The sequence below is a fragment of the Onychostoma macrolepis genome, chromosome 19 (assembly GCF_012432095.1).
Source record: "Onychostoma macrolepis isolate SWU-2019 chromosome 19, ASM1243209v1, whole genome shotgun sequence".
In the NCBI taxonomy this organism is placed as follows: domain Eukaryota; kingdom Metazoa; phylum Chordata; class Actinopteri; order Cypriniformes; family Cyprinidae; genus Onychostoma; species Onychostoma macrolepis.
The window spans coordinates 4,372,197-4,389,380 of record NC_081173.1 but is presented as its reverse complement, the minus strand read 5'-3'; the positions used below and the strand labels follow the sequence as shown (position 1 = coordinate 4,389,380).

The 17,184-nt window shown below is 39.6% G+C and overlaps 1 protein-coding gene across 1 annotated transcript in view; it reads left to right on the top strand.

Moving 5' to 3' along the window:
* The window catches only part of arid1ab (AT-rich interactive domain 1Ab), a 66,666-nt gene that overhangs the window by 19,635 nt on the left and 29,847 nt on the right, over nt 1–17,184 (top strand). The window contains 3 exon segments of the mRNA XM_058752465.1: nt 1,619–1,831; nt 5,220–5,789; nt 5,892–6,008. Coding sequence (XP_058608448.1) covers nt 1,619–1,831; nt 5,220–5,789; nt 5,892–6,008 — 900 coding nt within the window.

Here is a 17,184-nt window from a genome sequence, read left to right as displayed (position 1 = left end):
GGAGGAGTCAAGTGGGTGTATTCAAACGGTTTAGTAAGTTTCAAAATTACGCCGAGGGGTGGGTGGCGTGACCAACATATATCACAGTATGAGTAATTTGTCATGGCAACTGTATGCAACACAATATAATTGCATTTTTTTTTTTTTTTTTAATTAGTATTTTTGGTGAGAGAGCTCACCAAAAATGAAAATTGTCATCTGTTGAACACACATAAAGATATTTTGAAGAAAGTTGGTAACCAAATTGTTTTCTCCCCCATGCTATGTCATTAGCTTCCAGCAACTGTTTGGTTACAAACATTCTTTAAAATATCTTTTGTATGAAAATTTTTTTATTTTTTTTTTTTTCTCAACTATCCCTGTAATTTATAGTTTGACAAATGACAGCTTCATATTATGCTACACTTGAGTTCAAAATGAAAGACTCAAAACCTTCAGTTGTAGGGCTAAACAATAATTGATAAACTTAAAATCCAGTTATTTTTTGCTCAAATTATAATTGGTATTTATTAATCACGATTGTGATATGAGGTTTATTTTTACACGTCCACTCATTTGTATGTTATTTTTACCTCGTACTTTACTGGTTTATTATATTTATCATATGAATATATACATTTATGAAAACTGTTAAAACAAGAAACATTTTTTCTCAAAATCTGAAACACAAAATTTCTAATATCTCCAACTATTCCAAATGATCTCAGGAAGATTAAATGAAACACTTGGCAGGAAAAAAAAAAAGGTATCCCTTTGAGAGAAAAGCCCTGATTGGGTGATTTAAACTCTTATTAATTCTGGATAATCAAGAGAAACAGAAATCGTGATTAATGCAATTAATTGCACAGCTCTGCTCACTTGCAGTGTAGACAGTTTTGCTGATTTATTATGTGAACGATGTAGTATTCGTTTCAAGACTCATAAAACAACTTGAGAATCAGAACGCTTGAAAGCGAGTGCTGTCTTTTTACAAATAGAAAAAAGCTGAGCAGTTCATTTAAGTTCATGATCTCAGTTCCTGTCCTGGTCGTCTTTGCGTAATTCCCATGCGCCGTCGTCCCAAAGACTTTATTCCGATCTCTTTGTAATTCTCAGTCTCTCTCCTCTGATGTTCGGGTCACACTCCAGTCTCCACACACATTTGTTTCCTCTTGTCTGTTTTCAAAGGGAAGTTGACTGTTCACCCAGTCTCCAGCCTCTGGCACTCAGGACGGCCTGGCAGATTGAACCGCTGCTTTCATTCTCTCATTCATTCACTGCCAATTTCCCCTCCCTTCGCTGGCTCTGTTTGAAGCATACAGATCTATTTTTGATTTGGGGTGGTGTGCCTTCGCTATGCTCCGGCTAATACTCTGTTATGGTGTTGTGATTGTTTTCAATCTTAACAGCGGAAACAAGCCTCTCTTGATATTGATCACCATTGACTTCATCTTAACCAGAGATGCCTAAGTGAATGCTTTCAGAAAATTAATGACCCAGATGCCTGGCGTTCAGTCCTCTCAATGCTGTAGGGAACTGAAACGTACCACAGTAATTTCTCCTCCTGTATGGCACTAGCTGATTTTAACTCTGCCTCTGAATTATTAGCGCTTACCCTCGTTCTCTTTGTCTTTTTCAGCCTCCAGGCCCCATGGACCAGGTGGGGAAAATTCGAGGGCAGCACTATGGTGGCGCAAACCCCTATTCTCAGCAGCAGGGGCCTCCCCCTGGCTCCCAACAGGGTCCTCCCTTCCCAGGACAGGGTTACGGGCCCCCGGGACCCCAGAGGTATCCTATGGGCATGCAGGGCCGCACTCCCGGAAGCATGAGCGGAATGCAGTTCGGACAACAGGTCAGATGTTCATGTTGTGGGGATTTTGGGTTGTTTTCTTTTGTTTGGATGGGCGATGCCGAGAGCAGTTTAGAGAGCAGGGTGGCTAATGGCCAATATAGTCGATATACACTGCCATTCAAAAGTTTGGGATCAGTAAGGCTGCATTTATTTGATTTTAAAAATACAGAAAACGCAGTAATGTAGTGATAATGGTTTTCTATTTTAATATGCTTTAAAATATAGTTAATTTCTGTGATGCAAAGCTGAATTTATCAGCCATTACTCCAGTCTTCAGTGTCACGTGATCCTTCATTATCAATGTGGAAACAATTGTAATGCATATTGTTTTTTTGTTTTTTTCTTCAGGATGCTTGGAATAAAAAGTTAAAAAGAACAGCATTTATTCAGAATAGAAGTATATATTTATAGAAGTATATATTTATATTTTATTTCAATTTATTTTAGATTGTAATACTATTTCACAATATAACTTCTTTCTTCTGCTCATAAAGGCTGCATTTATTTGATAAAAACACTGAAGAAACACTTTAAAAACACTTTACTGATCCCAAACTTTTGAATGGCGGTGTATCACAATATTTAATTTAAAGATAGAAAAAACACATGCATAACAATTGCTGAAATTAAATTTATTTATTTTATTCACCTTTGCTCAAAGGCGTTGTTAAAGAGACACTTTCCATCACTCTTCTGCAGCACTTGTTGCTGGTGTATTAAAAAAGTCACAAACGCCTTGTCGACTGTTGGCACAGTACTTATTAATAATAGAGACAACACTTTAAAGGGGCAGTTAAACCAAAAATGAAAATTCGGCCATTATATGTAGAGAGAGAGAGAAAAAACAAACTACTGTGGAAGTCAATAAGGGCCTGAAGCTGTTTGGTTATCCACATTCTTCAAAATGGTAGAGAAACATTTTTGAGACTATTTTAGCCCCATACAGTAGAATTCAGGTCCAGTCATTCTGTTCGTTTACACAGTTTACCAAGGGCAGACCTTTTCCTCTGCTGCCAGATTTGAGTTTTTCAGAGTCTCAGCTTGAACCTGAAGGCTTCTGACGGTCTTAAGACATTCTTGATCATAGCAGCATGAGCTCATGGGTCTTTTCATCTGTGCTTTCAAAGAAGGTGGTTATGAGGTCACGGCGAGGCTCAGGTTTGTCACATGGGGATTTCCTCGCACGTCTGAAGTTTTGTACGTGGCAGTCTTCAAGTGCCTGCCTTTCTTCATCCTGTTGTCTGCGCCGGGTGCCCCATTGTGCTTGTGTTGAGTAAGCAGATGCACTGGAGTGCCATCCATTTGTAGACTGGCATAGAACGTGCACTTCAGGTTGTTTTTATTAAACCTCCCTGTCAGAGGCGTTTTTTTCCCCCATCTTTATATTTCCTTTCTCCTTGAGAGGGAAAGTGCCCAGCTTGTCACCATCAGGCTTTTGTGTCACACAGTACACACTCCAGCAAGGTCAAAATTTTTTGTATGCTGACTGAAAGTAATGAAATTCAAGCGTTTCCCTGAAAGCCCATGTGCACATTGGTCCTTCAAATGGATAAGTGCTCAGTAAAAAACACTGACCTCAGTCCTGCTGAAACCTAAAAAATGTCTCTCTGCTGCTATTGTGAGCCTTTTCAGAGAGTGTGAAATATGAACACAACATCTCACAATGCAGATACAATGTGCTGTATAGCTGGTTGCAGACTGGCCCTGCACAGACACACAGTACACCTCTTACACTCATCTGTTTCAGGTTTATTTATGGGTTACGCTGGCTCTACATTGAGTGTCAGTTCAGCCCTTTCACCGAAAGTAAACAGTGTCCTAGTGGAGAACTTTTTCCTTGTGTTGTGTTTTCCTCCCGCCACCTCCTCTGCCTTCTGCTGTTATCGTCTGGCTGTCTGCCCGCACGCCCATGAGAAAAGCTTGAGTGAAAAGCACTTTAATCAGAACTTGAAATCATGAAAACATCTAAACAAACACTAATAATTTAATAATAAATATTGCTGAAAATAATTATAATAAAAAAAAATAAAAAAAAAGAAGCTGGAGAACTTCTATGTTTAGTATGAATAGCATTTTATTCTGTTAGATTGTTAGTATTTTTTTGGCATGAAGGAAGAACTTTAAGTTTTGTGTGTAGTTGATTAATATTATTTAGAACATGCTCCTCAGCACAAATCTTGAAAAATACTGTAATTTTCATTTAACTTTGTACTGTTCAGATAAAGGTAAGATTAACTTTTATATTGTTAGTAATATTTCAAAACAAAGGTTTACTTGATTATCAAGACATCATTTTAGAAAAATCATGTTAAGTATCAAATATGATCATCAGGCTTTTGGGAATGATTATTCGTTAATTTCTCAATCATCATTGTATTGCATTGCATCCTATGTTTTATTATTATTTTTCCCTCAAGTATGAGCTCTGTATTCTTACTGTATAATACTATATGAGCCATAAAAGCCTGATGTATCAAACATGACACTCAACCAGGGCTGCAAGGTTATAATTATTATACAAGGTTATAATTGTCGATTGTGATTTTAATAATTACGATGATCACAATTTAAATTGAATGATGTTTTGAGTAGCTTTATACCATTGTTTGAAGCAACTGCATGTCATGTTAAAATAAACAAGCTGAAAACACACTTTCTGAAAAACTTTAATTGCTTTAATTTAACTTTAACATTAGGCCTCAAATGTCAACTATACATTGGTTTGGTTTCTCCAAAAAAAAAAAAAAAAAGTAAAAATGCATGGTGTTATGAAATCACTGTAGTAATCGTCCTTATAGTCAGCATGAAGTGAAAATTCACCTCGTCTTTTTTGTAAATGCATGTTATAGATCTTACTGTGAATGATTCATCTGTGCATAACTTACTTTTTTTTTTTTTAAATAAACAAAGAAAAAACTTAATACTTTATCTTCCAGTGAAATGACAGACGTCTGTCTGGTGACGTATGCAATACTTCTCCAATTATTTAATGCACTTAAACTCTGCCCCTTAACAGTCGACAGCTAGTGCGCATTCACTTTTGAGTGCAATGCCCACATCTCAAAATACAGTCGACTCGGATGTACGGCACAATACGGAAGAAAATATTGGTCATTATTTCTGTTTATTGTAACATTAAATGGTTGTGTGATAGGACTGAGATAATCCCATATGATATCAAGGTGGAATCAGTCATTTGTGAATTAGAATCAAATCAGCAAATCGGATCCAATAACCATCTCTGGTTCACATGCATGGTGATCAGGAAATAAAGCATTTACTGACAATTACAGATTTTTCACAATGTCTCTAGTTTAAATTTTTAGATTGCAAATGTTTTTTGCTTGTTAACTGATGGACTATTTGGTTCCTGCTGTTTATTCTATAGATGGGCTATGGACAGCATGGCCCAGGTGGTTATGGTCAGAACCAAGGTGGCTATTATGGACAACAGGGCCCTTCACCTCATGGAGGCCCCCAGCAGTCTCAGTACCCCCAGCAGGCCTCCACTGGAGCAGCCTCTCAGCCCCCTTACACCCAACAACCACCTGGTCCTCCCCATGGCCAGAGTGTGCCCCCTTACGGGCAACCTCAGGGCCCCCACGGCCCCCCTCAGGGCCAGCCTCCATACTCCCAGACTACACAGTCAGGACAGCCACCCTTCCCCCAGTCCCAGGGTCCCCCTCAGTCACAGGGTCCGTCTCAGGGCCAGCAGGGGTCGCAGCCCGGATACTCACAACCACCTTCAGCTCCAGGGCAGCCTCCTCAGCAACAGGGACCCTCACAACCACAGCAGGGCCCGCCACAATCACAGCCGCCCAGCTCGGCGCCCCCTCAGTCATCCCAGCAAGCTTCAGGACAGGGTCAGCCCTCACCTTACTCCCAAACCCCTCCACTGCAGTCTCAACAACAGCAACAGCAGCAGTCGCCCTTCCAGCGCTTTCCTCCTCCACCTCAGGTAATAACAGTACCTCACATACCTGGAGTTGCTTTGAACACTATCCTTGATGCCCTTTTCAAAAGTGCTTCTACATTTTATTGTCATCTCTTTACTCATCAGGAGCTGTCTCAAGACTCCTTCAGCTCTCAGTCTTCAGCTCCTTCCTCCAATCAACCCATGGTGTCCGGGAAGGGAGGTCCAGAGGAGAACATGCAGGGACGACCTTCCAGCCTACCTGTGAGTCCCATGAAGGTTTCAAACCAGATTAACCTCATGCCATACTAGCTTTCAGAAGGGTTTGAGACGAGCTCTTTTGACGAGGGGATCAGTTTTATAGTTCTTGACAAGCATTGACTCTATGCAAGTGCTTTGGTTGTTCAACAGAATGTCTTTAGTTGACCAGTTCTGCTAGCATATGCTTTTGTGCCTTAACATGCGAAAGCTTCCCAGTCCTCACTTCTGTCTCAAATCACTGGGTGAATCTGCTAATGAGGCCTTGGGTTGTTTGTCTTTTTCTTTGGGAGTGTAATTGGCTGGACGACTTTAGTCATAGACAAAACTGTACAGAAGAGCTTCCCAACCCTGTTCCTGCAGGCACCCCAACACTACATATTTTTAAACTCTTCCTAATCAAACATCAGCTGCTCACTTGAGACTCCAGGACTTGAAATGGAAAATGTATACTTTTGGGTTTCCTCCAAAAACAGGGGTTGGATATACCGCTATACAGGGTTTGCAAGAGTAAAGGTTAGTTAGAATCTTGTTCTGTGGCTGTAAGGTAGTTTACATGATTACTGGCACTGAACCTTTCAGAAAGATTTGAGTTTTGGGGCAGGTAGTAGAAACTGTAAACTATGTTCCTAATGCTGTTTGATTTACCTTGGAAGTCCGTGTCAGAGCTGGGAATGACGTCAACACATGTGGACCGTGGTCCAGTTGAGAAGTCAGAAAACGGAGATGGACAAGTCCATTGTTAGCAATAATAGTCGATTTAAAAACGCACAAAAAGTGGTATTTTGCGCAGATAACGCCTTTAGGGTCATATCCACAAATTTGGATAGTACTGTGCGCACCACCGAGTTTACTGAGAGACAGACAAACAAAAGTAGTAATAAACCAATATATTACTACAGATTCTGTTGATGCACTGAGCAGCCATATTGAATTCTGAAGTTGGCGTTGTTGCGATTCCTATTAGGCCCTGTTTACACTAGTGCGTTTTCGTTTTAAAATGGCGTTTTAGAATGAAAACGATCCTCGTTCTACACGGGTGTTTCCGCTGAGTTTCAGAAACAATCTCCATCTACACTACACAACCGAAAACGGTCGTCAAGGATACACAGAGAGAATGTGGGCAGCCACGCCATCGTTTTCAAAAGTCTCCGTTTTGCTCCGTTTACACTGAAACACAACCCCCAGAGTTTTCAAACTAAAACGGGGTCTGCAGCATTTTGAAAAGTCTCCGTTTTCGAGGGTGGAAAATGCTGGAGTAGTGTAAACGATAGGTGTAACCATAGCAAAAGTTATGCGTTTTAAAATGAAAACGCACTAGTGTTAACGGGGCCTGAGATTCCAACTTCCAATTACAAATGGAACGCAGCATATGTCATGGGTGTCCAGTCCTGCTCTTAAAGGGCCACTATCCTGCAGAGTTTAGCTCCAGTTCTAATTAAACCCAGCTGAACCAGTCTTCAGGATTGCTAGAAATGTACAGGTAAGGGGCTGTTCATACAGAAAGCCTCTTTGCATCTAAAAATGCACGAGACAGCACTCAGGAGTGGTTTAAAAAAAAGCACTGCACAGAATGCCGCCGCCTTCTCCATGTTGCCATCAAATAAAACTATTGCCATGCCAACTTACTTCTGTGAACAAAAACTTGCAACGTTGGCCCCGCCTCTAGGGTCTACTGATCCACTGTTTTGGAACTGACATGATGAGCGGCGCGTAAAAGCTGAAATTCTTTTAACTTGACACGGCGTCTTAAAAACATGGTGCTCATGTGTGAGACGGTCATATGTGTCCGTTTAGCACTTTTACAGAGAAAAACAATGGAAAAGTAGTGCATCGGAATGGAAAAATGTGTTTTGTGTGAACGGCCCATTAGTGTGTTGGAGCACTTTGGAGATAAACTGTACAGGACCGTGGTCCTACAGGAATAAGCTTGTACACCCCTGCATTAGATTCTCTGTTAGTGTTTTATTGCGGCACTCTTTGAAGAATTTTGCTTTTTTGCATCTGAATGTTATTGTGGTGGTACTGATTTAACCAGCATAAACCTTATATCATGCTACATGTTGGTCACATGGTTACTTCCAGTCCAAGATAAGCATGGATGCCAAAAGTCGGCTACACGAGATTAGTTGCTTTTGGAAACCAGGTCAGAGAAAACTCTAAGGTGTGCACATCGTCTGTCACAGTGAAAAACTTTCAGGATATGCTGTGAGTGTGTGTTTATAGGTTAGCAGATACAAATAGCTCATTCAGAGCAACAGTGCCTCTGAAATTTCCAAATGAGCTGCGATAATTAATGAGAGAACGAGAGGTGTCTAATAGAGAGCTGGAGGGCTGGAGAAGGTAAAAGAGGGATGAGTGAGTGAGTGAGAGAACGGACATCGTTCAGTCTCTGCCAGTGGGGGATGCCCTCAGGATGTGATTTCCTCTTATTTCTTTATTTATATATTTCGCTCTTACGTAGTCAATGACTGAGATTGGCCGAGATTTTATTCAATCCCAGGAATCCCCATGGTTGCCTGCGGGAAAGGCAATAATGTAGCCCTCGATTGACCTCTTCTTCCACTAACATCTCCCTCATGCTCTGCTCTCACGGTAGATTAGCCCCTACTGCTAACTTTAGCCCAGCCAACACCAAAGGTAAAACACCTCCAAATCACTAGCTGACCTGCGAGCGAGTTATCCAGCTGTGTAACAAAAACTGCTAGAAGCGTAATGGTACTACCATGCTGAGAAGCAATACTCGGCATATACGTACTGTTGCGGGGTTTGTGTTTTAAGGTCTATATGCTACTCCTTGCTGCTTTGAAGTTTACAAGGATTAAGTCCTGATACAAAAATATAGTTTTTTTTTTTCGCCACCTGGAATTATCCTAATGAGACTTCTGGATCTTTTAGAGCAAGTCTTTATTTGTTTGGTTTTGAGGACTGATTTGATGAACGTTGACATGGATTAAAGCTGCCAACTACAGAGACTTTGCAGCCGGTGAATAGGGACCAGTTTGACTAGTTGAGCTGGTTTCCTGATAATCGTTGCTTCACACTGCAACGAATGAACACGTCTAGCAACCGTACACTTTGTCAGCTCTCTGTGAACTGTTTGTTCCCATGCATGTTGTTCTCTTTACTGAACTATATTTGCAGCATTCCTGGCCATTTGATTCGGTTGTGACTGTTGTAGCCAAATTTATAAAGGCAGCATTTTGCTTTGTGCATGTTATCAGTAAAACTTATTTTGTGCTTTGACATGAATTCAAAATTAACTTCTGTTTACTTTATCAGTGCACGTTATTCCAAAGAATAAAATGGTCTTTTTAAATCTTCTAAAATGTAACTTGCTCCACCTGTGAATCCATTTTCTGTTTGGGCTGACGTCACTGAAGCCACTCAACATACACGTATAATGTGCAGGAATACTGATATTACTAGTACTTTTCTAAAACCTTGTTAATGGTTTAAGCAGTACCTTGTTAGTTCAGGTTGAGAATAACCTTCAAAACACAGTTACGAAAACACTTGTACAATACAACCAGCCCTGGTGATACAGTTGAACACACACATTTTACTAGAGCAATAATTGATAATAGCTGCTTGTTATCTGCTGTCTATTACTGATGTTGGCTCAGTTGTAGATGTTAAAGCAGGGGTTCTCAGACTTTTTGACTTGAAAGTCCTCTAATGTTCAAAATATTCCAAGGGCCCTCTCTTTATATTATATGGATGATATTTTAGATATTTCTTATGTAGTGAAGAAAAAGCTTCTTAAGTTTTTATTTAATTTTTTATTTTTAAATCAACAGAACTCAGTTTTTATGTATTAAATTAACCACAATTCAGTAAAAATAGTTGCTGAGAGAAAATAGTTTACATCTTGTCGTTTTTTCTTTTTTCTTTTTAGCATTGAGTAATTAAAGTTATATTATTTTAATGTGTTAAAAGGATAGCTCACCCAAAAAAGAAAATGGTCATAATTTACTCACTCTAATGTTGTTGCAAACTTGATTTTCATTTCTTCTGTTGAACACACACACACACACACACACACACACACAAAAATATTTTAAAAACCAAACAGTTGCTGGTAGCCATTGACTTTTATAGTAGGAACAAATACTGTGAAAGTCAAAGGCTACCAGCAACTGTTTGGTTACCAACTTTAAAAAATAACTTTGTGTTCAACAGAAGAAACTTGTACAGGATTGGAACAACATGAGAGTGGGCTGAAGTAATCTTGTGGCCCCCTTGGGTGTTTGCTGAGGCCCCTGATGCCCTGGTTAGGAGTCAGCGTGTTAAAGTGGCATCAGTCCTTTTATTTTACCAGTACGCCACACAACCACCGTTCACTGTCCCCTATATAACCTGCTGCATTGATGCTTTTAAAAGAAGTCTTACTGCTGTAAATGAGAAGCCACATTCTGTGATTGGCAATTATATTGACAACAAAAATAATTGGACTTGTGGGTTTTTGTTGGCAAGATTCTACCTTCAGACAGCTTTTCATGAGCTTGCATTTGTCTTACTTAATACCCATTTGGCATATTCTTCTGTAGACGCGCTCTGGTTTACCATAATGTCTCTGTCATATGTACTCTGATACGCGCCAAGATGGAGAACGACAGAAAGCTGGAGCCGATCGGATTCTGGGGAGGATCTGAATCCAAAAAACTGATTCCCCAGATTGCGTCTTCATCGGCAGAAAGACTGGGCATCTTTTGCCGTGATCCTGATTAATTAGTTTTGAATTATGTTTTTTCTTTTTCAATTCCCAAATTAATCTCAATGCAGTGCGGTTCATATCAGTCGAGGATCAAATCAAATCCTCTTCCATTTGGTTGATAATGGTGTTTATGTCCGCGTATACGAGCGACAGAGATCTGGCGCGGGGAGATTTCCAATAGCCTGGGATTTCAATTGTGGGACGCCCTGGAAGTGATATATCCTCTCTGTGTGTGAGAGAACATGAACGCTCCCTCCAGTCGTTTCTAATCTCCTCCAGTTCCTTTCTAACGGCCTTTTGTGGCCCTTCCTCGAAGTGCGGCTAATCCCAAGCAGTATCCGCCTCCTCTCTGTACTCCTAAACTCCGCCGTGACTTCAGGGGTCTGTCACCCTCAGCCCCTCGCTTCCCCCGCTGCTTTTATATCTCTCTCACACGCTTTCTTTCCCGGTCAATATCCTCTGCGTCCTGTAAGTGCTCCGTTTGAATCATCACTTAAACTTTTGTCCGTAATCTTTTGGCGGCATCTTATTCCGAGATGCATATTAAGTCAATGTGCTCAGGCCTGGAGGAGAAGGTCACATGTTAGTCACATGCTCGCTCGTTTTTTCCCACTTCCTCCCAGTGGAAAGGTTTTATGGAGTAGTAATTCTGACTCAGAGGGGCCTGGACCGTTGGGAACGCGAGTGAGACGCTACGAGAAAATGGGACTGGAATATAGTGTTTGTGTGTGACGATTCAATAGATTTGAGATGCATCAAAATCACATGCAGTTTTTAAAAAAAAATTTTTTTTTAATTTTGTGAGAAAATGTGTACATTTACAATTAAATATCAGTCACATGTATATCAGGGCAACATGCTTTTGTATTTGCACAGTATGTTTTCGAATAAAAAAAAAAAATCAAAACACATTTAAAGTTTCACAGTCCTAAACTACTTCGCGAATCGACATTTCATTCGGTAATGTTAGGGTTAATGTTTGATTGCGTTATTTTACACGATTGCTTGTTTCTGCTGCTGCTTTGCTGTGCTTGGATCCAGGGATTCAGTACTCTTTTAGAAGATGTGTAATAGCGCCGTCTACCGTATAACAGTAAAGCTCAGAAAATTTTGTCAATGGCGGGAAAAGAGTTAATTAAAACTAGCATTAAGTTATATAAGTTGCTGCAAAAATTGAGCTTTGTAGGAATCACTGTGATGAAAGCAGATGGATATTTAGTGGGGAAAGAGGGGGTCAGGATGGATTGAGGCAGGATATTGAGGATGAAAGAAGGAAATAGAAGGGAAGAGAGGAAAAGTGTGTTGGAAAGAGCGAGAGAACGAGACACTGGGCCATTTTCACACAGGAACCCCAGCGGCTGACATCATTTCAAGACCACCCGCATTTTTCCCCAGCATTCCCACCCTGACAGAGCACCAGTGCCAAGTGCTCCAGTACTGTCAGATGTCTGCGGCTCTTTCCATCCGTCTTTCCTCTCCCTTTCTGCCCTGTTCCTTTTCATTTAGCTTCCCATCTAACAGCTTTGTCCTTGTTGCGGTTCCCTGTTTTTCTTACTCTCTCTTTATTGTGCTGTCTGGTTGCAGAGAGTGGTGTATTTATGCTTCTCTTTTTTTCCCCTGTAGCTTTTATATTTATTAATAGTGTTTGCTAAGGCAAGCATGACTGTTATACTCACGCATACTTAGCTTTAGTGATTTCAACAACTGTAGCTCATTCCTGCACTCTTTGAACTACGTGAATGATGCCTCAGAAAATGTGGTTTGAGTATAGTTGTAGTATTTTAGTAAATACTTTAAGTAATTTTAAGTAATCCGACTTGCCTGGTGGAGATGAATAGGACTGGTACGGAAGCCCATTTCCACCATGGAATAAAAAAATAAAATACAAAAATAATTGTGACTCATCTCACAGTTTATATTGCTCAACTTTTACTATGACTTTTTTTTTTCTCAGAAATTTGTAATATAAATTTGCTATTGTGAAAAAAAAAAAATAAAAAAAAATCAGTTTTTGTCAAAGGAGGGTCCTAAGTCATATCACGGGACTTGAAAAGATTTCATAGGTTTATAGTTGGTTGATTTAGGTTGTACCAAAATCTTATTTCACGATAGATTCACAATAACAATATGTACATTGTGATAGTCATTTTTATTTTATTATTTAAAACAAGCAAATTACATCAGTAGAACAAAAACAATAGAACAAAGATACAAATTAAAGTAAAAGTTTTTTCAGGTACAGTAGGTTTATTTAACATGTAGCAAGAAATACAACAGAATTGAATAATCAAATGTAAAAAATAAATAAATAACAAAACACTGCTTAGTCTGTAGAAATTAAAATCATTTTATTCCTATTAAAGAAGGTTCCTTTTCTTATTACAAACATATATTTTTTGTTTGATTAATGATGCAGACAGCAGCAGGTTTATTAGGCTGCTGTCACTTTAAGACTGAATGCACACGCCTAATATACTGACACACTTTCAGTTTTTTCCAGTGTTTACGTTTCAGTGTTTACATTGACTTAAGGAAAAAATCAGCTGTGTTTGCATGAATACTCCACACATCGTGCATAGTTATTTTTTTGACATCTTATTGCATTTAATAACTCTATAAAACATGATGCATGTCAGCTACATACTGTGAGATAAAATCTCTGATTGGCACTTTGACACCATCGCTACAATAATGTCTTTTTAGGATGGAAACTTTTGATTCCCCTTGGCACTTACAACACATTGCTCTGGCGGTTACTCAGAACACACTAGCATTGTGGTGGCATTTTGCATGTTAACATGCACTATTCACAATTTCATCAGAAGAAAATATAATCTAGTTTTATTAGTGTATATTTCTGCTGCGATCTCTTAGAATAACACTGTCCCTTTTGAACTGTAAATTGATTGTGTCTCTGTGTGAGCTGAATGCTGTTGAGAAGGCAGTGGTTCAGCACAGCTCTCGGCCTGTTTTGCGCGGCTATGCCGTTGCAGTATTCAGAGTCTGGGGCGTGTTTCCTGTTGCTATTCTGGGTCTTCCTGTGTGCGCGTGGCTTATTCAGGTTCAGGGGCCGTTGCTCTCCTTCATGCGCTCTCTGTTGCACACACAGTTTCCCCCTCGTCCTGTGCGATAGTTTAATCAAGCGAGATGCAAGAAAAGCTGCAGTTTTCACTGCATTCGCTGCACTTTTTTTCTAGGATTCATGCATTAAATACGTTTTACTTGTTGTTTTTTTTGTTTTGTTTTTTCGTGTTCTCCTTCCCTCCCTTCGCTGTCTGTCTCTTGCTCTGTCGTTCACACACCCACTCTCAGCCCTCCCTCCCTCGCTCTCTCCCTCGCTCTCTCCCTCGCTCTCTCCCTCGCTCTCTCCCTCGCTCTCTCCCTCGCTCTCTCCCTCGCTCTCTCCCTCGCTCTCTCCCTCGCTCTCTCCCTCCCTCTCTCTCTCTCTCTCTCTCAGCGCTCCAGCTCCTCTGATGGCAGCACAAAGGCCGTGTCTCACTGCAGCACTCGCTCTCTCTCTCTCTGTCTTTCCCTCCTCTGCCTCTCCCATTATTCCTGTTTTTCCTCGTCTTTCCTCTTCCATACTTTTCTAAATTGCATCAATGTAGTGTTTTGTTTTTGTTTTGTTTTTTTCTTGTAGGTTTGCAGATGGGTTTAGAATGTAGAACCCATTCTTATTTAGAACTACTTCCGTTTTTAAATTGACACTGTAATCCATTGTATTCAGATGTTTGGTTACATTAGCGGTTTCTAAACCGACTGGATGGTGTGGCAGAATGTACCATGTGATGGTAGAAATGTCAACTGGAAGATTCTGCTGTGCTGTTTACATCTCTGTATGTCTGTGGTGTAATTTAAATTAAGCGGCAAGCAGACGGCTACAGTGTGACTCAGACAGAAGCGTTTCCAGTGTAGTCTTCGAATATAATGCTTGTTTTTCATGTTGTGATGTGCCTGTGTAAATTGCAGTTGCAGTGCTGCAATGCTATTGGATTTCAACTGGTTTGCACATTTACCATTGTAAATGGCTTTGAATATACCTTATGCAATACGATTTCTATCGTTTTACTGATTGGAGACTTTTATTTTAATATTTAATATTTTAACTTGTGATGATGCTAATAATAATTTGCACTGCTGACTGTGCCCATTCACTTTATGCTACTGGCCACATTAACAAAAGTTGCAAAGGTGCATGGTCCCTGTTGTTAACAGTGTAGCAATGCATGAAGCTTTTAGTTGCCCAACACCACAATTCCTTGTGACCAACTTAAATATTCCTAAATCTGCGTGAAATATTTTGTCTTTGAACAAAATTTTATATTGCATGGATTCTTATTGAAATTACTGGATTTCAACTACAAAAATGTGCTAGAGCAGTGGTAAATGTGGCCGCACCTTTGATCATATTACAAATAATCTCATCCAACAAGCTCTGAATAAAATAAGAGTAGCCTAAATGAGATAAAGTATCTTTCATTTGTAAAGTGCTTAATTGACTGAATGATTGAAGTCATTATTAAATGGTTGCGTGAAAGAAAAAAAAATATATATATTTTGATAAAGTAGCGCTGAAATTTTTTTTTTTTTTTTTAACACTTTAAAGAATTTAAAAAATTACAGCAGATTGAAAATTTCTTTAAAATACTTGTAAACTATATATGCCAGTTCATAAGTACTTGTAGTACTAAAAGAGTAATTATTTTATATTCTTTATTTAACTAGGAAAATCTTATTGAGATTACAATCTCTTCTTCCAGAAAGCCCTGGTCAAGATGACATCACATTATTTTGCACAAAACGAATCATAAAACAACAATATATGTTCACTAAATAAGGTAAATTCAAGAAAAAACAATTACAGGTTTTCTGTTTGCAGACAAATGTTTAAAGGTGGAATCTGAGTACATTTTGCAATTCATTCCAAACCCAAGGAGCATGAAAAAAAAACCCTTGGGACTTTCAACTAGGGGTGGGCGATATGACTATCACAATAAATTTTTATTTATTTATTTTTTCCACATCAGTCAACACTAATATCATGCTAAATGTCACATTTTTATTTCTTTGAAGTTGAAAGGCAGATTTTTTGCTACAAAGTGAAAGTTGTCGAAACCAGAAACCATTAAACTACTCTTTATGGTCAGAACATGACATGAATTCTTTACTTTCCCAATCATTTTCCCTTAAAATAAATATCTTCATTGAAAAATGTATTTATTAGTTTCTGCATGTTCTGAGTAATATTGTTTCGAATCAAGAAACAGGTTTGTGTTGCCTGATAATATTAAAAATATTACTTTTTAATCTCTTAGAAATGCACATTTGTTAGTAGTAGCTTGAGTTAGGATGCAGAAGTAAATGTATGTTCATTATCAACATCAGCAACATCTGAAGAAATGGTAGCAACCTCATTTTTATATGGTGAAATTTCATTATTCTGATTTTTATTTTTTTTAATTAATTGGTCTTCCATAGTAGCATACATATAGATCATGATAACCACAGAAAGAATAGCTACAGAATCTGAATCGTTGTGGAATTGTAACCAGAAGCCCATCCCTGTTTGCAGATCTGAGTTCTCTGGTCTCTTGTGCTCAGTCTGCAGCTCCAGCAGTTTTTCCGCGCTCATGTCTGCGGCCCCATGCTCGGCTCGGCTCGGCTCTGACTCTGGGGCCGCTCTGCTGTGGGAGGGGCGTTGCTCTGGAGAAGACGAGGCAGACAGGCTGTTTTTTTCCTCCTTTTTTTTTCTGTGTCAGGCACCCAGCCCCCCAGTATCCACCTCTCCTCCCTTCTCTGTCCCTCTGTTTCCACCCAGACGGGTAGCTGCCTCCCTTACCGAAGCATCTGTGGTTCCCGCTACTATTGTGACCCACACAATAGACCCCCAATGCAGTAACACAGAGAACCCCTCCCGCCGGCGTCAAACACGGCCAGATGCACGTCAGTAGATGTTATTTACAGCTCTGATGGAGGTGCCTGTACGATGCGATCGCATTTGGTTTACAAAATTTTTCACTGTGTCACCGAAGGGTATTTTTACTTGTGGAAACCCTCAGTCATTTGAACATATTTGATCTAGTGCAGTTATTATTAACCAAAAAAGGATGAGAAATACCAAAAGACACAGGGAGTGTTTGTCAGACTTTGGCTCGGCGGCTCCAGCTTTGATTGGTTTACTGCTAAATCCAATCACAGACATTCAATCACTCTTAGAGAGAGTGACCGTGGCATATAGCGCAACAGTCGGCTTCCGGAAAAATCCCATTCATTTTCCCCATGGATAAATTGAGTTGTAGTGATTAATGTGTAAGAGGTTTCAAGACACGCCGGGAGCGCTGAGGTTAAGTGATGATGTATGTTTCTGTAAAAGCCTGTAGTCAGTGTGATTTCAACTCTCAAAAACAAAAACCTTTCTAAAAATCTGCTAAATTGCAGAATTCCAACTGAAGAACTCCATTACCC